Source organism: Lynx rufus, unplaced genomic scaffold (genome assembly GCF_022079265.1).
Source record: "Lynx rufus isolate CCGP_SWC_20201006 ecotype Redwood Valley unplaced genomic scaffold, mLynRuf1.p SCAF_23, whole genome shotgun sequence".
NCBI classification, from domain to species: domain Eukaryota; kingdom Metazoa; phylum Chordata; class Mammalia; order Carnivora; family Felidae; genus Lynx; species Lynx rufus.
In genome coordinates, this window is record NW_025814838.1 from 663,220 (window position 1) to 689,151 (window position 25,932).

At 45.7% G+C, this 25,932-nt stretch overlaps 1 protein-coding gene across 1 annotated transcript in view; it reads left to right on the forward strand.

Annotated features, from left to right (window-relative positions):
* Window positions 1-938: 938 nt before the first annotated feature.
* The window catches only part of LOC124518000 (integrin alpha-D-like), a 30,104-nt gene continuing 5,110 nt past the window's right edge, over window positions 939-25,932 (forward strand). Inside the window, exons 1-29 of the mRNA XM_047087776.1 lie at window positions 939-1,013; window positions 2,771-2,876; window positions 5,487-5,590; window positions 5,723-5,793; window positions 5,919-6,033; window positions 9,283-9,413; window positions 10,054-10,199; window positions 11,691-11,844; window positions 11,941-12,091; window positions 12,288-12,361; window positions 13,665-13,794; window positions 13,908-14,050; window positions 14,202-14,342; window positions 14,436-14,645; window positions 15,347-15,477; window positions 15,596-15,753; window positions 16,637-16,791; window positions 17,050-17,181; window positions 17,981-18,054; window positions 18,285-18,426; window positions 19,927-20,040; window positions 20,154-20,233; window positions 20,334-20,417; window positions 22,702-22,780; window positions 22,944-23,051; window positions 23,160-23,237; window positions 23,448-23,561; window positions 23,712-23,813; window positions 24,082-24,192. Coding sequence (XP_046943732.1) covers window positions 980-1,013; window positions 2,771-2,876; window positions 5,487-5,590; window positions 5,723-5,793; window positions 5,919-6,033; window positions 9,283-9,413; window positions 10,054-10,199; window positions 11,691-11,844; window positions 11,941-12,091; window positions 12,288-12,361; window positions 13,665-13,794; window positions 13,908-14,050; window positions 14,202-14,342; window positions 14,436-14,645; window positions 15,347-15,477; window positions 15,596-15,753; window positions 16,637-16,791; window positions 17,050-17,181; window positions 17,981-18,054; window positions 18,285-18,426; window positions 19,927-20,040; window positions 20,154-20,233; window positions 20,334-20,417; window positions 22,702-22,780; window positions 22,944-23,051; window positions 23,160-23,237; window positions 23,448-23,561; window positions 23,712-23,813; window positions 24,082-24,192 — 3,372 coding nt within the window. The 5' untranslated portion in view covers window positions 939-979. The remainder of the gene's footprint in view (window positions 1,014-2,770; window positions 2,877-5,486; window positions 5,591-5,722; window positions 5,794-5,918; window positions 6,034-9,282; window positions 9,414-10,053; window positions 10,200-11,690; window positions 11,845-11,940; window positions 12,092-12,287; window positions 12,362-13,664; window positions 13,795-13,907; window positions 14,051-14,201; window positions 14,343-14,435; window positions 14,646-15,346; window positions 15,478-15,595; window positions 15,754-16,636; window positions 16,792-17,049; window positions 17,182-17,980; window positions 18,055-18,284; window positions 18,427-19,926; window positions 20,041-20,153; window positions 20,234-20,333; window positions 20,418-22,701; window positions 22,781-22,943; window positions 23,052-23,159; window positions 23,238-23,447; window positions 23,562-23,711; window positions 23,814-24,081; window positions 24,193-25,932) is intronic.

Below are 25,932 nucleotides of genomic sequence, written 5' to 3' on the forward strand. Positions count from 1 at the left end.
TTGTCATATATTTTAGCCTTCTAATTCTATTCCTGGTACTATACTCAGTACCTTTTTTTCATGTTTTTGAGAAACATTCATATATGCTTAATTATAGAATATTCAAAACACAAAGAATATTACAGTGAATAAATAACAACCACACATTTATCTATCTTTTCCACATTTAAAAATGTTAAAATATTGAAGTATTAAATATTAAAATATCAAGAGCTGAATGTTAAATTTAACAAATGTCAGAAGTTCCCTCTCCACCTCAAAACTGAGGCAATCACTGTTCTATATCTATCCTTAACAGATTAGTTTTGCCTGTTCATGTGAAACGAATCAAACATTTTGCAGTCTGGTGTCTGATTTCTATTACTTATGACAAAGTTGAGATTCATCCATGTTCTTACACCTATCTGTAGTCTCTTCTCTTTTATTGTTGACTGGTAAGCCCTTTTATGGCTACTAAGCCCATTTACGAGTTTGATTATCCATTTTCCTCTCGATGGAGTCTGGTTTTATAAACAACACTGTAACTCCTGCTACACCCCCAACACTGCTATCTGAGGGGGAGGTCTGCCGTTCTCCAGGCTCACATCCATGAAGTGGGGGCTCTGTAGCCATCTGTTTCACCCCCTTTCAGTCATATGCACTTTGGTTTCTGGGCCCCAGGGGGGTCCCAGAGTTCCCTGGGTATCAACTGGGTCTCAAGGGATGGGGGAGGGTGGACTTCTGGGAAAGCCAAGCCCTGGACAAAGAAGCCAGATCTCTAAAGGTGGTGGCGGTGGGAGAGTATGGGCGATTTTCCCCAAGAGTGTCTTTGGCCTCCTGTCCCTGCCTCTGTTCTATGATTAACCAAAGACTTCCTCTCTATGCCCCTCCTTCTGTCACTTGAAGGCCTGAGTCATTATTTTAATTCTCCCCGAGGACGCTAAGTATCCTTCAGTGCTCTACTGCTCAGCTCTTCACGCCTCCTTCAATACGCTGCTCAATGATGGCTTTTGGAATTATGCTTCTCTTAGGTGGTAAGTGGGGCCTCAGAGCTGGAAGAGGTCTGGGCTGGGGCGTCTCTGTCTGATAGGGCATTCTGGGGCTGGTGGTCAGCTCATATAGCTCTGTGGAGGAGGTGAGGCAAGGGAGTGCCTTAGTGTCTAGAGTCTGGTGTGGAAAGAGGAATGGCCTGGAATCAGGGGAGGGTCATAACCTGAGCAAAGATGAGATAAGATGGACTCATAGGCTAAGTTTGGGTGGAGAATAAGCTACTTCTCCACATTCCCCAAGGCTTCCCCCCACCTTCTGTCAGGCCCCTGGTGTGTGTGTGTGTGTGTGTGTGTGTGTGTGTGTGGTGGTATGGTTGACAGGAGTCAGCCTCAGAGCCCCAGGGGGGAAGGCCATAGAAGTCACTAGGGAGGGGAAACTTTGGATATCTCATCATCCTTGGTCCTTGGTTTTGATTTCAGGTAGGTTGTTCCACGACTGCCAAGAGAATAGTCCAGAAATTGAACCTGTAACAGGATCACATTTCTGTGTCATTTGAAATCATTTGTTTTTCAGTCAAAAATCAGATTCTACACAAAAATCCAGACTTTCAGCTTCTCTTGAGAAATGGGAAGGTCTGGAGCTCTGAATTCTAGACCCTGGTAATGCTTACCTCCTTTAAAAGGGCCACATGCTCTAAGTGCCCATAATTCCCTGGTACTCACACCACCCACTTCACTCACTGATGTCACCCTCTTGGCCTCTGAGACATTTCAGTCTGAGACTTTTGGCATCATCCTACTTGTCTGGTCATAGGTTCTTTTTTCAGACTCAGAAATAGAATCATCCTTTGAGGAGATTTGGGATGTGAAGCTCCCTTGCATGTGGCCATGGTAGGATTATGGCACCTTCAACATCTGGCCTTTTCCCAGAACCCCAAGATTCAATTGTTTGGACCTTGCCTGTCGCATCCTGGCCTAATGCTTTATATTCTTAGAGCTTCCCTACTTTGGGGTTGGAGTTGACTCCTCAATCCAGAGACAGCTGGGAATTCTAGTAGAAATGGAGAAGAAACCTGCTGTCTAGGAGTGAGAGTTGTGGGAAAAGCCCTTGAAATGTAGGGGGCCTTCCACTGAGGTTTTTGCGCTTAGTCACCAGAGAGGAGAATGTGAAGGATCAGGAGAGTGGGTTGGAATCCTGGCTATACCAGGGACTTCCTGTGCAGTTCTGGGTCAGCCAACAAATAGTAATTAGTCACCTGTTAAGGGCCAGGCACTGCCTCAGGCACCAACACAAGATGGTTGCAGTCCTTGTTGTCTTAGAGCCTAGCACCAAGGAAGGGGGGCATGGGAAACACATAAGAATAAATAATTAATCAAAAAATTCTAAGTCTGTTTCCCCATCTGGACCTTAGGGTGGACCATGATGTAGTTATTAATGGTGTCCCTTTCATTCTCAGAAGGTCTCAGTTTAGGAAATGAATTGTATTATCATAAGGGACATTCTTGAGCTAACATACCATGAGGTGACAGGCTCAATTTCAGGTTGTACACGTCCTTTGAAATATCCTTGAGGGGGCATTTCTCTGGATTGTTGCCCTTTGTATTGTGGTTTGATTATTGTTGAGGAAGGGAGAGACAGGAGCCACACAGATGGCAAATCAGGAAACAAAAAGAACACCCTTCTCCTGGGAAGATGAGCTGGACGGGGGTGGGCATCAAGATCCCAAAAGTCAGGTATCCAGAGGAGATGAGGCTTCTCTGACTGTTCCTCCCACCCTCACTTCCCTCTCCATATTCCTCAGTCATTGCTTCTTATTATGGGTTCAACTTGGATGTGGAGGAGCCCATGGTCTTTCAAGAGGATGGAGTTAGCTTTGGACAGAGTGTGGCCCAGTTTGGCAGATCGAGGTAAGCCCTGCCCACTCTCCCCACCCTCACCCCTTCAGCCTTCAGGCAAATGGATGAACATGGGTTAGGAGGTATCTGGAGGAAGGGCAGCATGGGCAAAGTCTGACACCACTGACACCACTACTACCAACTATTCACGGTCCCAGGAAGGGCCACAAACTCTGGACAAGACACTCCTTCAGGAGGGAGATCTTGAATCTCCTCCAGACAGGTCTCGCTTTGTGGCATGTGACCAGTGTAAGTGACCAGTACAGTTACCCTTGCACTTGTAATAATGTTTTGCAGTCTTCTTGAAATTATTAAGAATTGATCTTAGCATTTGTGTGTGGTCATTAAGATTGATGGGGAAGTGGAGATGTGCTGGAGGCTTGGAGCTTTGGCTCACATGCAGTCTAGCCTTCTGTGGAGTGGTTCTTAGCTTCCTGCTTCCCCACACCTATCCAGTGACCCCTGCTGCCGTCAGCCCCTGGTATGAGTTAGGCAAGGTCAAGGTTGGCTGTGCACAGTTTGCCCAGCCTGTGGGGTTTGCACTGGCCCTGGGAAAATCCCTGTGCCTTGGGGAATTCAACACTAAATAGCAAACAGGTAAAGACAGGACAGGTAAAGAGGAGGATCATGGGGAGGAAAAAAAAGGGAAAAAAAACTTTTTTTCTCCCAGAACAAAAGGCCCACATTTTTATTTCACACTGGGACTGTCAATTATGTACCTCACCCTGCTTCCAGAAACTCACATCCTCAGGTCCCAGCAGCAGGGACCCAAGTTGTTAAAGTCCCAATGTGATGCAAGTATAACGGAAATCTGGAGGCATAAGAAGGAAGAGATCAAGCCCAGGAGGGAATTCTAGGAAGGCTTCACAGAGGAGGTCAAGTTGGCAATGAGCCTGAGAATACAAGAAGATTTAATTGGCCAAGAAGTAGCATATTGAGGTCACTGAGTTCTAAAAGCACATCCATCCCCCTTCCTCACCCAGCTGGCAGGCTGGGGCATGGAAGAAAATGCCAGATGTCAGAGTTATGGGTTTTTTTTTTTTTTTGGTTTGTTTATTTTGAAATATACAGGGCAAAAACTGAAGTGCCCAATCTTGGAAGGTCCAACTCAATAAGTTTTTCATATGTGTATACCCAGGTAGCTGCCGCCTGGATCCAGGTACAGAACATCCTCAGGTCCACTCCCCTGGATTCCCTTAGGCCTTTTCTCATCACTCAAAATCCAACAAATTCAAAGATAGCCACTGTCCCACTTCCATCACCATCAGTTACACACACACACACACACACACACACACACACACACACACCTATAAACTATTGATTGACTGCTGCTCACCAGTATTTACAAAAAAGTAAATATATAGACTGGATGACATGCTGATTGCTACAAAGCTATTGTTTTTCCTGTTGTCTGTTGAAACACAACCCAAACACTGAAAAGACCAAGCCTATGACTCAGGAACAGATAGGGTAAAGAAAAACATGTAGATGAAAAGTTTGCTCATCCATTTATGCCAGCAGGTCCCAAACTGCTACATCTCTAACCATCTATTTAGGTTTTCATCAGCAAGTGTTAGACCCACAAGGATCTCAGCTTTCCATAAAGGAATAGCTTTCTAGAAGGAAGATTTAAATGTTAACCTAATGTGGTTTGCCTGGCTAATTAGTTAAAAACACACAAATATTTGTCTAGTTTTCTCATCTGAGTGGAGAGATTGTTGGCAGAGATAACATTTTTTTAAAACTAAAAAATTCTCTCCTCTCAAAAGGTTGTATAAATAAATTTTTGCACTTATATGACTGTAGATATTGATATGGAGTCTGATGCTTTTGCTTTAAGTTGTCCAACTCAAATTGCTTATGTTATATTTAAATTATCCAATTAATTACAGAATAATCTTTTTGTTTTGATACCTTATGGCTTAAAATTTTTCCATGTAGGGGTGCCTGGCTGACTCAGTCAGCTAAGCATCCGAGTTTGGCTAAGGAGATGATCTCACAGTTTGTGGCTTAGAGCCACACATTCAGCTTTGTGCTGACAGCACGGAACATGCTTGGGATTCTGTCTCCCCTCCCCTCTGCCCCTCCCCAGCTCATTCATGCGCTCTCTCTTTCAAAAATAAATAACCTTTAATTTTTTTCCAGGGTACCTGTTGGATTGAGCACTGGGTGTTGTATGGAAACCAATTTGACAATAAGTTATATTTAATATAAAAAAAATTCTTTTTTTCCATGTAACTTGAGGTGATCTATTTCTTGGGTGGCTCAGAATGATGGTACCCCAGAAACAAAATGCACTTACTCATGGCTGGAAAATGTTTTTCTTTTGAATATATTTATTTTTGGTTAATGTTAAAAAACAGCACTCAAACCATTTGTATATATAAATACAAATTTATTTATGTATCCTCACACATACACAAACAAAAAGTCCAGCATAGTCCTTCAGCACATGTGGGTTAAACTGAAGCTCTCCTTTTTGAATAGCCTCATGAGTGGCAAATGCCAAGAGCTTCCCTCTCAAACTCTCACTTCCTTGTTACATGGTGATACTTCCTCACCTGAAGTGCCCTGTGTCCTTACCCCTCATACAACTATATGTCATGCTTGTGCCTCCAGACTCGTGGTGGGAGCCCCCCTGGAGGTGGTGGCGGTCAACCGGACAGGACGGTTGTATGACTGTGCAGCTGCCACTGGCCTATGTCAACCTATATCACTGCACAGTGAGTGACTCCACCTGGGAATTGGGGCCCTCAATCCTCCTGTACAAGAATGTCTCTCTTTGGCCTCTAGTCCTGATTCTCCCCCCAAATGAGGGTGTGCCCATGAGTATGATCATGTGTATCTGCCCTCAGCACCACCAGAGGCCATGAACATGTCCCTGGGCCTGTCCCTGGCAGCCTCCACCAATCGCTCCTGGCTGCTGGTGAGTTTCTCTGGGTCATAGAAGGGTCACAAGGGCAGGATCAGGGGCCAGAGGAGGCTTGGGCTGGGGGAGAAGAATATGGAGAATTCTGGGGCCCCTTTGCTCACACAGGTCTCTGCCTCTAGGCCTGCGGCCCAACCATGCACAGAGCCTGTGGGGAGAATATGTATGCAGAAGGCTTTTGCTTCCTGTTGGGCTCCCACCTGCAGACCATTCGGACAGTGCCTGCTGCCCTGCCAAGTAGGTCCCTTTAGAGACAGCATTTCTGTTTTATACACATACTGGCACAGAGGAGTGGGCAGAGCCTGAGACTATGGTCATGGCTTCCTGTGCTCATGGCCTCTTCCCAGAGCCTCAGTGAGCCCAAGAAGGTCTGGGAACATGGTCTGGCCTCGTAAGAAGGGCAGCTTACAACAGGTTCTCTAAGCTGGCCGAGGGGAAAAGGAGGCATGAGGACCTCACAGTTGCCAACAGGTGCAGAGATGCTTCTTGGGCTTTCAGAGGAAAGGCCTTGGATGGTCGAAAATGTGGTGAGGATGAAAGATCCAGGGATCCAAGTATGAGGCCATTCCTGATCACTCACTGATGAGTTTCTAAAGGGAGCAAACATTAGGGGCCATGGAAAATGTGATGCACATTTTGTTGCTGATGTCTTCCACAGAGAGTGGTGCCAGGGACACTGAACATCATCTCTCTGAGAGTCATTCTGAATAAGTCTGTCTTCTGTGTCCTTGGGCAAGTGACCTAATTCCCTGGTTTTCATTTCCTCTTTGGTCAACTGGGTCTTAATAATTGAGGTGGTTATGAGGATTAAAAGATTATATATATATATATATATATATATATATATATATATATATACTTAGACCTCTGCCTGGCACATAATATGTGACTACTGTTATGACTGATATTCTAGCTAGCTAGAACCATGTGCTTAGACTAGGAGGAGGATACAGGTAAACTCTTTTCTCTGTGGCATCAGAAGAGCTCCAAGTGAGAGCCAGGGGCACTCGAGGTGCTGACTGAGAGCAATGCTTTGGACTAGTGAAGCCATGATACCAGGCATGGTGGGATTTTAGGCAAAGGTGAAATAGCAGCAGAAACACCTCTCAATCAAACTGTGAGAGCAGAGTCTACAGAGGGGACAGAGAGAGTGGAGGAGGGGTGTCCAGGAGTCTTGGGGGTGCCATGAACTGTCTTGGATGTCTGTGCAGTCAAAATAGAGGATGTGGCATTTCAGCACTAGGACATAACTCCTTTATTCTAGATATCTCCATGGCTCATGAGATGGGATGCTTGTTGAAAATGGAACTTAGGCACATAAACCTGGTGTAAGCAAGGCAAGTTTGAGTAGAGGATGAAGGGACTGCATGCCAGACAGTGCTGGATGTGTGATGTGCATTTTTATTGCATCCTCATAGTTTCTGGTTGGTAGACAGGATGATCCCTGTCTCACAAGCAAGAAAACTGAGTCTTAGAGAGCTGAGTTCCCACTGTTTGGAAGTAACAAAGCTCAGAGATGAAACCAACCTTTCCTGATGTTAACCTGTCTTTTCTCAGGCAGTGCTCAGCTATAGCCTGGTGCCTGCTGTTGGGAGCCCAGTGGATATAATAAAAGGAACAAAGAACATAAGTGATATTGTGAGGGAACTTGCCACTGGGCTGGCCTGAGAGAGGATATGGTGGGTGGTTTTGTGGTCCAGCTAACAAGTGCACACAAGTGAAAGATGTGGGGACAGGGAACTTCAGCTACCCAGCTGTTGGGAGATAACAGGTGAGAAGGGGAGCACCTTAGGGCTTCTTGGCCAGCCAGGTGGAGGGCTGAATTTTCTGGTCAAGGAAGCAGAGAAGAAAGTGATCTTCCATTTCTTTTCAGCATGGGTAAAGCACCAGCTGGTTGAATAGGCGAGATGGGGGAGGTGTGGGGAGTGAGGAGAAAGTATTTTTGTTTCAGTGGCAGGAGGCCAGCTGCCACAGTTCAGCATCATGCCTCATTGCTGTCTGTGGTGGCCTGATCTCTTACCACACTGAGAGCAACACAGGATGTGGGGTACTGGTGGAGGCACCAACTGTGTCCTTTACACAAGCCACACACTTTATGTGAGTTTGGGGTTGGTCTGAAATGTCTTATTCGTTCATGGGTATAAGGTGTTTCTTTACCCTGTGTGGACTCCATGAAGGCAGGGATGGTATCTTTTCTAAAACTATGGACTTAGACCAGATTTCCTGAGAAATGAACTCTGTGTCTCATTTGGGAATATTCTCAGCAGCAGTACTTCTGAGAGCATGAAGGAAGCAGGACTCATTAGAGAAAGAGGGTGGACTGTGATGGATCAGAACAGAGGCTTCAGCCAACTCAGAGAAGCTTGGAACATGACTGCATGCAGGTTGCCCCCAGGAGCAGGAGGTGTAACTGTGGGCAACTCCTGATGCTTAGTTATCAGCTGGGAGCCATCAACAGCCAACTACCTGCAGCTGATAATAAGCACCTCCGTCCTGATAGGGGGTGTGTCTTGGTGGCACAACTTAGCATCCATGCAGGTGTGTTTTTGGGCCTGAAACAATGCCTGGCACATGGTGATGATGGTGATAGGAGCTAACCTTTATGGGGGGCCAGGCCCAATCTTAAGCATTTTATACACATATTACTTTTTATCCTAGTCCATGTGTTAGGCACTATTATTATCTCCATTTTACAGATGGGGAAAACTGAAGCCCAGTGAAGTTACATAACTTGCTTGAATTGACCACTAGTAGATGCAAGAGCTGGGATTTGAGCCCAGGCATGCTCAGAATACACACTCTGAATCACTTTCATAAATTGCTTTCCCCTGTGCTCTACAACATTCCTAGAGTGTGTATTCAATAAATATTTGTTGACTAAGCGAATGAGGAGCCCACCTTGTCTCTGTCCTTTCCTTCCTCCATGTTCTAGGCCTTGTGGAAGGTGGGAAGCAATAGGGACCCTGATGAGGGGGAAGGGGCTTGGGCAACAGATTTTTCTTTTGTGGTTAGAATGCTTTTTAAAATAAAGTTTTAATTTTAATTACAGTATAGTTAGCACACAGTGTTATATTCGTTTCAGATGTACAAAATAGTGATTCCACAATTCCATGTATCACCTGGTGCTCATCATGACAAGTGTGCTCCTTAATCCCCATCACTTATTTCACCCATCCACCACTCACCTCCCTCCTGGTAACCAAGAGTTTGTCCTCTATAGTTAAAAGTCTGTTTCTTGTTTGCCTCTCTCTTTGTGTTTCTCTCTCTCTCTCTCTCTCTCTCTCTCTCTCTCTCTCTTTGTTTGGTTTCTTAAATTTTGGGCAGTGGATTTGGGCCTCCTCTGTGGAGGGTGCTGGAAACTTGGTGGGAATTGATTCCTAATCCAGGAATGACACTGTAAGTCTGTGGAGCAGAAAGGGTTTCTGGGTCCTGGGAGATGGCTGGGCCCCACACTAGCATCTCTGATTCCTTCCTCCTTCTCTACAGAGTGTCCAAGTCAAGAGATGGACATTGTCTTCCTGATTGATGGCTCTGGAAGTATTGACCAAAGGGACTTTAAGCAGATGAAGGACTTTGTCATAGCTGTGATGGGACAGTTTGAGGGCACCAACACACTGGTGAAGATTGGGTCCCTGAGACCTGGGGAGTGCTGGGGTGGTGGTGGCTGCCTTTGGGAAAGGCCAACCTAGGAGGAGGCCTGGCATTGCTGGGGGTGGGCTCAGTGGACCTATGCCATGATAAGGCTAAGGTCTCAGTGCAGGGCTGATTTGTGCCCTTACCTGAGGAAATTCCCCTGTGACATTTAATATGTCTTTATATGGCCCAGGAAATATGTTTTTTTTTTACTGTTAAAAAGCATTGAAAGGATTGCAAAAATAGTTTTGCTATGAAATTAGACTGAAGATACCTTGGCCAAATACTTAATGATTTCTTTGTTGTGCTTTCCATGCAACTCATGATTTCTCTTATTTTATTTCTCACTAATTAGTGTACATGTGTGTATGAATTCTTGAGAAGTGAGGAAATATAGCCTACAAGTTTATTTCATATGTTATGAAAGTTAAAAAAAATCTTATTTTAACAAATATTGCAGTATTTCCAAAGTATGAAAGAAGCATTATTTGCTTTTTGGGCCAATTTCCTCCTGGGTTTTAGCCTCAAAAAACACATGAAATTGTAAATCCAAAATTATTCCAAAATAAAAGTTAATTTAAAAATAACTCCTGAGACCCAGGGCCTTCCTCTTGGTCTTTGCAGTTCTCACTCATGCAGTACTCCAACCATCTGGAGATCCACTTCACCTTCACTAAATTCCAGAGAAGCTCAAGCCCTCAGAGCCTCGTGGATCCCATCAGACAACTGAAAGGCCTGACTTTTACAGCCACAGGCATCCTGAAAGTAGTGTAAGTTCTCCCTTCTGCCTCATTTGGACACACTGCCACACCACTTCCTCATGCTGGTCTGCACAGCTCTAGGAAGTTCTGGAGAAAGGGGCGCTAACGGGGAGTGGAGGGGCTGTCCTCCCTGGAGTGTTCCCCCCGATATAGTGTGGGATTCTTCTGCAGTGTGTTTCCTCTCTGCCGGCCTTGGGTTGGCTAGATTCTGACTCCACCTGGGGCAGCAGAGACATAAGCTTTGGTTCAGACAATCAGAGTTCTCATTCTGGCTCCCTGCTGATAACCTGGGCAACACTGGAAGTTACTGAATCTAAGTCTCAGTAAACTGTCAAATGAGGATAAACGTACATCTTGGTTGTAAGGATTACATGAGATCTGATGCATGAGGTGCTTCTGAACATGAAGTGCTGGACAAGTGGTTAGAGTTTTATCCAGAAAATGGTGCACCCCTTTTTGACATCCCTGGCAGAGAGTCAGGAATTGTTGCCAAGTGTGTTCTGCCTGTCTCCTCACTCACATCCCTCTACCCCCACATCCTCATTTATGTGAGTTCTCTGCATTAACTGGGTGCTTACCATGTGCCTGTCCAGCATTGGGTGCTAGGCAGACCATGAAGAAATGGCTTAGGTGGTGGGGCCAGAACAGAAGATGTGGCTCTTCTGGGAAAGAACTGGGTGAATGTCTGGGATCTTTGACTTGTGCACCCCAGGGTACCACTCTAGGGGTGGTGCTGGAGAAACGCTGAACAAGGCATTCCCCTACCAACTTTGCTCCCCAAAGTGCAAGAGCTACCAAGGCTTTTTAAGCCCATAACTAGACTAGTGTCATTTCCATTTCATGCTACTGATTAAAACAAGTCACAGGTCAGATTCAATATGGGAAGGGAATCGGATGTGGCACACTGGGGCCAACATTGAAGATGAGCTATGGCACAATTCTTATTCTCATATTCCACGAAGACAAGCAGAGGTTCAGGGAGGTAAAGCAATTGACCAAGTGTCTGAATCCAAAGCTCCTACTCTGAACCACACTGTCTCCTGGAAATGAGGTTCCATAATGGCAGGATTTTTAGAACAAGACATAGGAGTACATTTATTATTGTTCTTAATAATCATTGTATGGCTTTCAGAAAGGGCTGAGACTATTTATTTTCTTTAAGTTTTCATTTATTTTTGAGAGAGAGAAAGAGAGAGATTGGGGGAGGGGCAGAGAGAAGGAGACAGAGAATCCAAGCAGGCTCCAGGCTGTTAGTGCAGAGTTCCATGTGGGGCTCCAACTCATGAGATGTGAGATCATGACCTCAGCCAAAGTCTGAAACCAAACAAACTGAGCCACCGAGGCACCCGTAGCTGAGGCATTTTCTTAACATTTTTCCTGGTAAAGTCAAAGGGTACCAGAACACCAAAGTCTCCCCAGATGACCTTCTAGAGCTGCAAATGATTTCTTTTCAAAATCAGTTTCATCTCAGGAGAGCCAACTCCCTTTCTTCCTTGACAGGAAAGAACTGTTTCATAGTAGGAATGGTGCCCGTGAAAGTGCCAAGAAGATTCTCATTGTCATCACAGATGGGCAGAAATACAAAGACCCCCTGGAATACAGTGATGTCATGCCCCTGGCAGAGAAAGCTGGCATCATTCGCTATGCCATTGGGGTACGTCCTCTTCCTCGTGGCTCTCTCAGACTGAGACTGCATCTCACCCATGCAGAAAGGCTGGTGGGCTCCTCCTCAGCTGCCTCTCTGCCACAGGTGGGAGATGCTTTCCAGGAACCCACTGCCAGGGAGGAGCTGAACACCATTGGCTCAGTGCCCTCTCAGGATCACGTGTTCAAGGTGGACAACTTTGCAGCACTCAGCAGCATCCAGAAGCAGCTGCAGGAGAAGATCTTTGCAGTGGAGGGTAAATACAGGGCGAGCTTGGGTCTTGGAATCCAAAGGTTCCCAACCCGATTGTTCCCTACAGTTCTGAGGGTCCATCCCTATTCACATGTCACCCAAAATTGTGCCCCAGAACCTGAGACCCAGACTCATTCTTCTCCTTCTAAGTCCTTGTGGTCTCATGGTCCCCAGAGCCTAAGTGACCTGTTTTCCCACAGGAACCCAGTCGAGGACAAGTAGCTCCTTCCAGCATGAGATGTCACAAGAAGGCTTCAGTTCAGTGCTCACCATGGTAGGTGGAGCATATGCTTGATAAACAGGTCTCAGGCACCAATCCTGGGCCAGCCCTGTGCTGGGTCCTGGGACCCAGAAGTAAATAAGAAGGAGATCCTGTCCTCAAGGTCACTGTCCGTTTAGAGAGAGACATATAGGCAGTGTATGTAGGTGCTAGGAGCACGGCAGAGAACAGGATAGCCAAGGTTCCTGCTCTCACACAGAGCACATATACAGTGGGAGGAGACAATAAACACAAACAAAAGATCTTCAGATTATGCTCAGTGTTAGAAGAGAGCAAGAGACATGATCAGAGGAGGCCTGAGGAATAACAACTGAGGGTGAATGATGAGAAAGGGATAGGTGTGGGAAAATCTGGGGAGAGATTGTTCCAGGGAGAGGAAAAGGCAAGTGCAAAGGTCCTGAAGCATGAACAAGGTTACTGCACTAGAGAGATAAAAGGGACAGCATAGCTGGAGCAGGGTGAGTGAGGGGCAGCATGGAAGGAGTGGGTGGAGAGATGGGAAAGGCCAGATCATGCAGACCAAAGAAATGACAAAATAGCATGACTTATGTGAAAGTAGATGTGTGTTAAAAATATCCAGAGGGATTTTCTTCAAAAGAGTTTTGGGGGTGAGTTGGAGGGACATAGAAATGAATCGAGGTTGGTAATGAATTGATCATTGAACCTGGGTTCAATGTGAGTTCATTGTGCATTTCTTTCTACTTTTGTATATGTTCTAAATTATCTATAGTCAAAAGTTTAGAAAGGCAATAAGCAAGGTATGCAGAGTAGGAAACACCTATCACTCCCCAAGGGAGCCAAGGAAGACCTCACAGAGAAGGTGGCTTTGAGGATGACTCTTCCCAAGGGAGGAGTTGCATCTCAGAAAGAGAGGAGAGGTGTCCAGGTCAAACACTTGGTGTGTTCAAAGCATAGAGCAACTCCACAGGTTTGTATGGGGAGGACCTGAGATACCATCCTCAGGGTCTTGGTGACAGGGAGCCATCTTGGGTTGCCAGCTGGGTGATGGCTATATATTTGGTCTGAGGAAACCTAACACTGAGGAGGGTGGAGCAGAGAAGAACACAATAGGAGGCAGAAAGGGCAGTGGGTGAGAAGAGCTGGGACTTACTGGAGCAGCGGCACTGGGGATGGACTGAGAGAGACATTAGGAGTCAGGGATTGAAGCTGCTGGACAGGACTGGGGAAGGAAAAGAGAATTCCAAATAATGAGTGGAGTTGGTAGCAGGCATTGCTTTGGAATAGGCTGCCTTGTTTTGACTCAAAACTGCTTAGCCCTGGAATCCTTTCCTCCCAGGATGGACCAGTTCTGGGGGCTGTGGGGAGCTTCAGCTGGTCTGGAGGTGCCTTCCTATACCCCCAAAATATGAGCCCCACCTTCATCAGTGTGTCTCAAGAGAACGTGGACATGAGGGACTCTTACCTGGGTGAGAAAAAGCTGTGGTTGGGGGCACAGGCGGGAGGAGATGAGCTGCCTGGAAAGGGCAGGAGCTTAAGGGATGGGGAGGAAGATTTTGTGCTGAGGCCTGCCCCCCCCCAGGTTACTCCACCGAGCTGGCCTTTTGGAAGGGGGTGAAGAGCCTGATCCTGGGGGCTCCCCGCCATCAGCATACTGGGAAGGTTGTCCTCTTCACCCGGGAGTCCGGACAATGGAAGCCAAAGGCTGAAGTTGCAGGGACCCAGGTTGGGTGTAGAGGAATCCAGAGTGGACCATGAGGGTGGCAGGGTGTCCAAGGATGGAGAGGGAGGAGATGAAGGGGTTTGGGGGACCACGGGGTAAGGTTCTGGTGGCAGGGGGCAGGCAGGCAGGGTGACTTCACGCTCTGCCCTCCAGATTGGCTCCTACTTTGGGGCCTCCCTCTGTACTGTGGATGTGGATAGAGATGGTAGCTCTGACCTTGTCCTCATTGGGGCTCCACACTACTACAAGCCGGCGTGGGGGGGCCAGGTGTCCGTGTGCCACTTGCCCCAGGGGGTGAGTGTCTGATGAGACCTGGGCTGGGTGGGGCCTGGGAGTGGGGTGGAGGGGTTGTCTGGGTTGGGGCATGACACTGGTTTTGTTCTGCAGAGGGCTAGGTGGCAGTGTGAGGTCATTCTCTGTGGGGAGCAGGGCCACCCCTGGGGCCGCTTTGGGGCAGCCTTGACAGTGCTGGGGGATGCGAATGGGGACAAACTGACAGACGTCGCCATCGGTGCCCCAGGAGAGCAAGAAAACCGGGGTGCTGTCTACCTATTTCATGGAACCTCAGAACTGGGCATCAGGCCCTCCCACAGCCAGGTGAGGCCCCTCTCTGAAGCCTCTTCCAGTTCCACCTCCTTTCCCATGTCTTAGATGTGCCTGATGGCCCTGTGCCTCTTGTCATGGACCTTAGTAGTAGCTATTCTCCTTTTAGGGGTTTATTGCCATGAATTTCACCAGGCCCAGCTAAGTGCAAATTATCTCTCTTTTGTCCTTTGGCTCCAAACAGACTCCAATCTGTTGTGGGCAGTTTAGTGGGTAAGAGATTGCAGGCCCTGGTCAAATGCCTGGCCAGTCATGTCAGCTGTGTTGCCTTAGGCAGTGACTGATTTAACCTCTGTGAGCCTCAGTTCCCCTCTATGAAACATTAAATGATAAACTCCATAGGCTTCTTGTAACGATGACTCAATGGAGTACTAAGTACTCTGTTCATCAAATATTTATGAAGGAAGATACACGTGATGAGTAAATTAACCTATTATATTTCTATTGTTATGCTTTAATTTTGTCATTAGCCTGTACCCTCACATGAATTGGACCAAAGGAGCTTGCCTCTCTCTGTCTGAGATCCCTGGGGTCTCACTACACTTGCTTTCCATTCCTACCCCTTCATTTCTCCTTTTCAATTTTTCCATTCAGTTCTACTTTCATTCACTGTATTCTCCTTTCCAAATCTTTATTCTCAAACCTTTCAAATGACCTTCCCTTGACTTCCACTTCTCCTTTCCCTCTTTGGCCAGCGGATTGCAAGCTCCCAGCTCTCTCCCACACTCCAGTATTTCGGACAGTCGCTGAGTGGGGGTCAGGACCTCACCCAGGATGGACTAGTGGACCTGGCTGTGGGGGCCCGGGGACAGGTGCTGCTGCTCAGGTGATAACTCCCCACATCCCACCCTTTCCCTCTGTGTGTCCAGTTCAAAAGCTGCCCCCTCCCTTGTTCTCCTCCCCAAGGTCAGAGTCAGGTCCTCAGCCCCTCTTTGCACCCTCAGGAGTCAGCCAGTGCTGAATGTGGGGGTGACTATGAGATTCATGCCCTCGGAGGTGGCAAAGGCTGTGTACCAGTGCTGGGAAGAGGTGCCCACCACTCTGGAAGCTGGAAATGCCACAGTCTGTCTCACTATCCACAAAATTTCACTGGACCAGTTAGGTGAGTTTCTTCCTAGTGAATCTAGTCCCTTACCCCATAAAGGTTCCCACCCTATCGTCAGGAGAGAATGGGCCCAGGAATCCAAATACCACCTCCACATCCACCCAGCTGCCAGTGTTGGAAACCTGGGTCCCTTTTCTCCCCCTCTCTCCACACCCAGGCCATAGGTTCTATCTCCAGGATACATCTGCCCATTTCTCCCCACTGGCCCCAGCCACCTCCCACCTTTCCTACCTATACTTTGAGCTGTTCCCATGTCTGTTTTTTGCAGCTCCCACCCTATCTCCATAGAGAAACTATAGGGATTGTTCCTAAAATGCAAATCTAGTTTCCTTACTTTCCTGCTTAACACCCTTCAACCACTTTCTTCTTGCATTTAGAGAGACCAAAATCCTTCCCTACAATGTCCTTGCTGACTTTGCTCCTCTCTGCCCTTCCAAACTCACCTCATCCCACTCTCCCTTTTTGTAAATGTGCCATCCTCTCTCTCCCTTCTGGTCTTCGCCACCATTCTCATGGTCTGGGATTTTCTCTTCCCCATTCTTCACCAACCCCTGCTCATCCTCCAGGTCAGAGATCAGACAAGGCCCACCCAGGGAGGCACCTCTGACGTCCAGCAAGCCCTCCTTGGTACAACTGAGGATCCCACTGTTGAGTCGATCATGGTGTGACATTAAGTCCTACATGCTCATCTCTTTTCCTAGACTGTGAGCTTGGGGCTATATTTCTCTATCTCCTTCTCTACCTATATCCCCAGCACCTGTTACATCTCATGACCCATAGAAAGTGCGCAGCAAATATTTATTGCACGAATAAAAAAAAAAACATAGAACTTCAGAGGTTCTCTTTGACTTTTCGTCTTCTGTTTCCCATTCTGCTCCAGGTGATGTCCAAAGCTCTGTCAGGTATGATCTGGCATTAGACCCAAGCCGCCTGATTTCTCGTGCCATTTTTGATGAGACCAAGAACAGGACTTTGTCTCGAAGCAAAACCCTGGGGCTGGGGGATTACTGTGAAACCATTAAGCTGCTCTTACCAGTAAGGACTTTGGGTTCTGGGAAAGGTGGGGGGAGAAGGAGCCCAACGATAATCTCTGGCATCTCTGCTGCCTGTCGGGTGAGGTGGAAAGGGTGGGGAGAGTGGGGCCTGAGAGAGGAAAGTTGAGGCCAGAGTACCTGGCTGAACAGCTTGCACAGAATTCTGACTGGACAGCAGGAAATGGATGCAGTTGAGAAGGGCCAGTGGTGGAAAGTAAGGAGAAGGATAGTGGGGCTTTGAAAGCCTATTCTCCCTCAGGACTGTGTGGAGGACGTGTTGAGTCCCATCATCCTACACTTCAACTTCTCCCTGGCTGGGGAGCCCATCCCCTCATCTCAGAACCTTCGCCCTGTGCTGGCTGTGGGCTCACAGGACCTCTTCACTGCTTCTGTGAGTCTTCTGACGAAATCCCAGGGATGTACTGATTTTCACTGTATCTCTGTGTGCTTCAAAACCAAGTCCAAGTTGCCTCCACCCAGTTACCTAGGCCCCGCCTAGCTAAGACCCTTACACGTGTCCCAGCTGGTGCCCACTTTATCTCAATATAAACTCTCTGGTTCTCATTTTTCAAATCCTTCCCAACTTTTCTCATTCCTACTTCTGTTCCTTTTTCCATGTGGTATCTCCTACTTGGAAAACATTTCCTTCTCTCCACCCCAAAGATCTTCTCTAGTCCCCAAAGCTCCAGTCTTATCTTCCACTCTTTTGGAGACCACATTCAGCATCTATCACTTCTCTGGCTTCCTATTACTTCATGGTGATACCAACGTTACATGACTGGAATCATAGCAATCTGCATCTACTTTTGTGGGTCCTTTAGAATTGTGGGTTCCATAAGTACAAGAACCATGTCTAATTCACCTGTAGTTTCCAGTTTTTCTAACTCCCTATGCACCCCCTTATTGTTACTTAACAGTGTTGAATAATTGTTCCAATGTGAGTTCGATTTAACTCCTCAACTAAATTCTGTGCCCCTTGAAACCAAAGTTCTTATGATTCTTTTATATTCTAACTGCCCCTTCCCTACTGCCCCACTTCTTGTCAGTGTCTAGCACACTGTTGGGTGCAGAGTGGGTGTTCAGTAATACTCAATAATGAGTATTACTCATTATTAGGAGGAGTGCTCCTAATGAGGGGAATGAAGAAAGGTTGAGACATGGATGGGAAGAGATATTCTGTTTTGCTGCAGCTCCCCTTTGAGAAGAACTGTGGACAAGATCACCTCTGTGAAGGAGACCTGAGTGTCAGTCTCATCTCCTCAGGGTGAGCTCTATCTGCTTTCATTTCTAGACACTTAAGCTTTTGGGTCTCCCATCCTCATAGGATGAGATGTACTTTTGTTTCCCTTTGGCTCTCCTTCTAACAAAGAAATTTTGATCGGAGTGTTCTCAGCCAATAGTTCATGAGTTCCCACAGTCCCACCCCTACCCCCTATCCAATTCCAACTCATTTCCAATGGAGCCTCTTTTTCAGTTTTGTCCTTCCTCCTCCAGCCTGCAGACCCTGGTGGTAGGGAGCTCCTTGGAGCTTAATGTGACAGTGACTCTGTGGAATGAAGGTGAGGATTCCTATGGAACCGTGATCAACTTCTACTATCCAGCAGGGCTGTCCTATCGACGAGTGTTAGGAACCCAGGTAAATAGCTCCCTTGGGCTCCAGTTGCTGGGATCTCTTCCCTGCTCTGGGTTATAGTAGTTTTCTTTTAATTCTTCTCTGGCGAAATATAAACACACACACACACACACACACACACACACACACACACACACATACAGAGTTCCAGAGTCAGAGAGGGATGGAGGGAGGGAGGAAGGGAGATAGAGTGACAAGTGCATAAAGCTTATGTATAATGAATAATTTTAATGAAATGTCTATGTAATTAGCATCAGGTCAAGAAATAATACACTGCTGGCATCCCCAGATGTCCTCCTTGTGCCTTTCCTTATAACCTCACTCTCTCCCCGAAGGTAATCACTAAAGTATATTAGGAACTGATGATCACAGTAAGAATAGTGATTGCCGTTTCTTAGATAAAACCAGTGAGTTTTTGCCAATATTTGAAATTTATATGAATGGAAACATGTTATATGTTCTCTTGTATATTTATTCATTTCTTCAACATATGTTTGTGAAATTCATCCATGTTGCTCCTTGTGGCTGTAAAACACTTTTATTGCTATTTGGAATCCCTTTGTATGACTGTACCACAACTTATTTACCCATTTCACAATTGATGGTCATTTGAGTTGTTCTCTGATATTGGCCATGACTATTCTTGAGCATGTATCTTGGCACACATATGCATAATATTTGGAAGATGTATGTCAGTTATGGAATTTCTGAATCATTGAGTATGCATATTTTCAATTATAATAAATAAAGTCAAACCATTTCCACCTATTTGCACTTCCATCACCTGTGGCTTTCCATCCACTCCAACACTTGTCATTGTCAGACTTTAAAATTTTTGTCTACCTGTTGATACCTCCTTGAAGTTTTAATTTACATTTATTTAATGAAGTTGAGCAAATTGTAATCATTTCCTGGTCATTTTGATTTCTTCTTTTAGGAAGTGCTTGTCCAAGTCTTTTCCTTATTCTTCTACTGAGTTGTCCATAGCTTTCTAGTTGTTAAGAGCTCTTTAATATTCTTGTTACTAATACTTTTCCAGTTATATGTATTAAGTATATTTTACAGTCCTGTTCCCAGTCTTTTCAGTCTCTGTATAGTGTCTCTTGATGAGCCAAATGTCTTAATTTGATTGTGGTTGAATTTTATCAAATATTTTCCTTTGTCTTTTTTTTTTTAATGTGTGGATCTTGTCTGAAATGCTTCCCTACTCCAAGGTTATGAAGATAATCCCCTGTATTATCTTTTAAAAGCTTTATAATTGTGCCTTTTCACATTAAGAATTTTTATCTAGCTGGAATATTTTAATGTATGGAGTGAGGTAGGGATCCAATGTGTTTTGCTCTTTTGTTTGTTTTATTTTGTTTTGAATAGGCCGATTTTCCTAAGACCATTTTTTGAAAAGTCTGTCCTTTTCCCTACTGTTCTGCAATGCCCCACTGTTATATATCTAGCCCACATATGCACATGGGTAACATATTTGAATTTCTTTTCCTCCTCTGGAAGCAACCACACCAGCGCCCACTGCGACTGGAATGTGAGGCAGCGCCCACAGGGAATGAGAGCCTGAGGAGCAGCAACTGTAGCATCAACCATCCCATCTTCCACGAGGGCACTAAGGTGAATGCTTCCCCCCAAATCCTCATCACTCTGCTCCTTTGTCCTTACCCATTTTCTTCCCTCACTCCCCCATGACTTTCCTTATCCCCATTCTTTCATTCTTTTCCTCTCAGGGCACCTTCCTAATCACATTTGATGTCTCCTACAAGGCCACCCTAGGAGACAAGTTGTTTCTGAGGGCCAATGTAAGCAGGTGAGTCCAGGTGTATCCCTCACTCTTCCATCTCATGCCCCAGTCAGAGATTTCTCTCTTGGATTCCTTCCCAACTGGGCTCCCCCCCCTCTCTCTCCAGTGAGAATAATAAGCCTACATCCAGCAAGACCACCTTCCAGCTGGAGCTCCCTGTGAAATATGCTGTCTACATGGTGATCAGCAGGTATTTAATACCTGCCCTCCCTTGACCTCTGACCTTCCTCTAAGCCTAGTACCTCCCATGGTTGCCCAGCCTGCTCTTGAAAGGATGGGTATCTAAACTATCCCCTCTGATGCCTCACATGGAAATACTTGTGACCAGCCGTACATTTATCTATAATACCATCTAACATACAGTTCTTGCTTCTTCTCTGATGAATTGGCCTACTATTTGGATGCACATTTGCCACCATTGTGCACTCCTCTCTCTTTCTCTAAGATGGAAGCTTCCTTTAACATGAAGCCAGTTCTGGTTTTGGTGCTAGATATGAATGTGCAGAGGTGAAACTAACTAGGTTAAGATTGAGGCTTTTTTAGCACTCTGAAGTGGGGAATATGGTTTGTCACCACACAGAGGAAATAAAAGGTCAGGTTTTCACCAAACCAGAAGGAGAGCAGAGGTGTGAGAAACTGCTGGGAAAGTCTCTAAGAGGCCAAGGCTGCAGCAGGCCACAGGAGAGGCAAGTGCAGGGCTGTTGCTCTCAGTTTTCAAGGTGAGTGGAGGAGCAGGGGCAGGTCAGGCTGGAAGCAGAGCAAAGAGCCCTGAATACCTCACCAAACTCCAGAGGTTTAGTGAGTTGGTCAGAAGCTTATAATATTGCCATGGGACAGAGTTTGCTACTGTTGTTGCTGCCGCTGCTGCTGCTGACACATGAAATTTTAGGGGAACTGGGTTGGGGGTGCTGATCAAACAGTGTGTCATTGCCCTTCCAAACTCCGTGTCCTAATTTCCCCTTCTAACCATGGGAGAACAGTGAAACTTATAACTTAAGAGCTTCCAGTTATATATACTTATGATATGACAGGCATTTCAAATGTACTTGACATGTATCTACATTCCTTTAATCCTTCGAATAACTCTATGACATAGTTATTGTTAACCACCCTTTTTTAGCAACAAAGAAATCAAGAGGTTAAATAACTTGCCCCTGTCAGTCAGCTGGGAAGTGATAGCACCACGAATCACTCAGATGGTCTGGCTCCAGAGCTTGTGCTCGTGCCCATATACTACTGTGCCTCTCCAAGGATTGGGGAAACTGAGTGATTTACTCAAATTTGAAAGGAGAGTTAGAACTGAAGTTTTAAGGTGAAAAAACTGAAGCACAGAGAGAGACATTTGGGATCAGGAGCATAGAGGAGGGCAAACACACTGAGGGAAAAAATAAATTCTAACATTTATGTCATTGCTGCAAACTGCCTCACAACTCTATTACAGGCACTATTATTAGCATCCTCATTCTAAAGAGGAAGAAACTACAGGGCTCCAGAGAGGTTTAGTAGCTTGCCTTAAATTAGTTGGGTAGGAAGTGGTAGACTGAAATGTGAACCCAGATGGCTTGGCTCCAAAACCTGTGTTCTTAATCATCAAACTGACAGTCACATCTGTGGGAAAACTGGGGGGGGGGGCGTAGAGTTTCTTTATGGCTGGCCTGGCTTCTGTACACTAGCTGCTGGTGAAATGTGCAGGTCCCGTTGCTTGTTTGCTTGATTCCACTGAGACCTTAGATGATAACTCTGGAAAGACAGGGATTATGGCTTGTTAACTGTTGTATCTCCAGAGTCAAGCACACAGCCAGTCACAGGGTAAATGTTTACTGAAGAAGGCCATGGATGCATGGATAGATGGATGGAAACCCACCTGCAGCCTGGGACATTTATGTCCGCTCCAGGGTCTTGTGTCCATGCACCATCCTTTTTCACATTTACTTAGCTGCCCCAGGATAGCCACATTTATTTTATTCTTTCCATCTGGAGGGGCTTGCACTGCATTTTTTCCTGAGTGATCCAACCAAGATTCCCTTGAGTTCCCTTAGGCTTTTTTGTTCTGGCAGTGGCCTCTGCAAGCATTACCTAAGGCCAACCACGTACCTACTAGAGGAGAAAGCCATGTGAATGCCTTCTTCTCGTGGGAAAGTGTTTAAATGTTATAATAAGTAATGTTTAAGTTGGGCCTTTAAGTGACATTTTCCAGAAGGGGAGTGGTAATTACATTCCAAGCAAAAGAAAGAACTTGAACAAAGTTATGGGAACTTGAAAGAGCCAGGGTATCAGAGGGCAACCTAGCAGTTCTGGGTGACTGGGGCAAAAGTCATGGGAGAAGGGCTGAAGCTGAGTCTGCAGAGGCATGTGGGGACTGTAATTATATCTCTGGGCATTCTTCTGGGCCCACAGAGCCTTTGGAAGACGACTGGGGCAAAAGTGAGGATGGCTCCGTAGCTGTTTCTCACCAACAAGCCCTCTCTCTCCAGGCAGGAAGAATCTACCAAGTACTTCAACTTTTCAACTTCTGGTGAGAAGAGCAAGAAAGAAGCTGAGCATCGTTATCGTGTGAGAAGCCAGGGAGCGTCCATATCTTCCCTCCCATGGTGCTGCTAATGTTTGGAGCTTGTGGAAAAGAGACAGGCAGTGTACCTGAGGGCTAGATCCAGGAAAGGAGTAGGATTGGGGATGCTCTAGGACCACAATAACGTTGTGTCTCAATTTTCTGCAGGTGAATAACCTGAGTCAGCGAGATCTGGCCATCAGCATTCATTTCTGGGTTCCTATCCTGCTGAATGGTGTGGCTGTGTGGGATGTGGCTGTTGTGGCCCCTTCACAGGTGCCTGCTTGCCTTTCCTAATGCTCCGGAGTCTGACCCCACAGTGCCCCACACCGTCTTACCAGTGAAATGTTGGTCATTTTGTGGCTATTTTCTCTCTCTCACTAGAGTCTCCCCTGTGTGTCAGAGAGGGAACCTCCCCAGCATCCTGAATTCCTGACCCAGATTCCAGGGAGTCTTGTACTGGTGAGAAAGACCCTGGATTCCCATTGCAGGACCAGCTGCATATTGGGGTATATAGGGAAATGCACTTGCTGGGTTGCAGATGTATACATATGTCATATGTCCTATAATTGTCCATCTGTTCTCGACCCCAAGCCTGACAGAGTTTATTTTCTGCTGTCGTTCTTGCCTAAATTAAGACCCTCCTCAACTTCATTCCTCTCCTGTCCCTAGAACTGCTCCATTGCTGATTGCCTGAGGTTCCGCTGTGACCTGCCCTCCTTTGGCATCCAGGAGGAAGTTGAATTCATCCTGAAGGGCAACCTCAGCTTTGACTGGGTCAGCCAGGTGTGTAGGTCCAACAGGAGAGCCCCCCCTTCCCCCCAGGATTCAGGTGCCACCAGATGACGTGTGTGTCCATCCTCCAGCCAGGACATTTCTTGAACTCTGTGCCTTTCCCAGTGCTAGTTCCTCATCTGTGCCCCCTCTGTTTTGTAGACATTGCAGGAGAAGGTATTGATTGTAAGTGTGGCTGAAATCGCGTTCAACACGTCCATGTATTCCCAGCTTCCAGGACAAGAGGCATTCTTGAGTGCTCAGGTAGTGACTGTGTGGTAGGCAGTGGCCAGGCTGGTAAGAGGGCTCCTAATGCAAAATCGGTGGTGCCTTGTGGGAGACTCACAAGCCTGAGGGAGGAAGGATGAAGGTCTCTCAGCAGGAGGGTTGTCCCTATGCCCATGAGTTTTTCTGTATGTCACCCCTTGGAGTAAAGGAAGGAGGGGAGAGAGCTAAAGGTTGGGGAACCTGGGAAGAGTCTGGACACACTTCAGAGTTCTGATACTTTCTGATGAGGTCACCTCCACTCCAGATGGAGATGGTACTAGAGAAGTATGAGGTCTACAACTCCATCCCCATTATTATGGGCAGCTCTTTGGGAGGACTGCTGCTGCTGGCTCTCATCACAGCCATCCTCTACAAGGTGAGTGTTTTCATCCTGCTTTTGACACCACCAGTTTTTGATCCCATTCTTTCTACATTGTGGGGAAGAGCTCACCTTGGATATAGGTACACATTCTTTATTTTTTGTTATTATCAAAATTTTTATTAATTTTTTAAATCTAATTCACATCCAGTGCAATATTGGTTTTAGGAGTAGAATTCGGTATTTCATAACTTACATACAACACCCACGGTTCATAACAAAATGTGCCCTCCTTAATACCCATCACCCATCTAGCCCACTCCCACCCACCTCCCTCCATCAACCTGCAGTTCGTTCTATATCACTTAGAGTCTCTTGTGGTTTGTTTCCCTCTCTCTTCTTTCCCCTCTTGCGATATGTTAATCAGTTTTCTTTCTTAAAATCCCCATATGAGTGATTTCATATGGTATTTGTCTTTCTCTGATCGACTTATTTCACTTAGCATAATACATTCTAGCTCATCCACATCATTGCAAATAGCAAGATTTCATTCTTTTTGATGGCTGAGTAATATTCCATCATATATATATATATATATATATATATATATATATACACACACACATACACACACACACACACACACACACACACTACATCATTATCCATTCATCAGTTCAATGGAAATTTGTTCTCTCTCCATAGTTTGTCTTTTGTTGATAATGCTGCTATAAACATGCAGTGCATGTACCCTTTCGAATCTGTCTTTTTTTATCTTTGGGTGAATATTTAATAGGGCATTTGTGGATCTAGGGTAGTTCTATTTTTAGTTTTTTGAGGAACCTCCATATTGTTGTCCACTTTGCATTCCCTCCAACAGTGCAAGAGGTCCACTTTCTTCCAATCCTTGCCAACACCTGTTGTTTCTTGTGTCGCTAATATTAGCCATTCTGACAGATGTGAGGTGGTATCTCATTGTGGTTTTGATTTGTATTTCTTTGATGATGAGTGATATTGAACATATTCATGTTAGCAATCTGGATGTGTTCTTTGGAGGTATTTATTCATGTCTTCTGCACATTTCTTAACAGGGTTGTGTGTTTTTTGGGTACTGAGTTTTATAAATTCTTTATCAGGTATGTTGTTTGCAGATATCTTCTCCCAATCCACAGGGTGCCTTTTAGTTTCGTTCTTATTTCCTTCACTGTGCAGAAACTTTTTATCTTGATTAAGTCCCAGTAATTCAGGTTTGCTTTGTTTCCCTTGCCTTTAGCAACGTGTGTAGTAATAAGTTGCTACAGCCAAAGTGAAAGAGGTTGCTGCCTTTGTTCTCTTCTAGGATTTTGATGGTCTCCTGTTTCACATTTAGGTCTTTCATCCATTTTGAATTTGTTATTGTGTATGGCATAGGATAGAGGTGCAATTTCATTGTTTTGCATGTCACTCCCCAGTTTTCCAAACACCCGTTGTTGAAGACACCATCTTTTTTCCATTGAATATTCTTTCTTGCTTTGTTGAAGATGAGTAAACCATATAGTTGTGGGTCCATTTCTTGGTTTTATATTTTGTTCCATTGACCTATGTGTCTATTTTTGTACCCACACTGTCTTGATGACTACAGAGTTGCAGTATAGCATGAAATCTGGAATCATGATGCCTCCAGTTTTGTTTTGCTTTATCAGGATTGCTTTGGCTATTCAGGGTCTTTGGTGGTTGCATACAAATTTTAAGATTGTTCTAGCTCTGCAAAAAATGCTGGTGGTATTTATTTATTTACTTACTTTTTTAAATTCATTT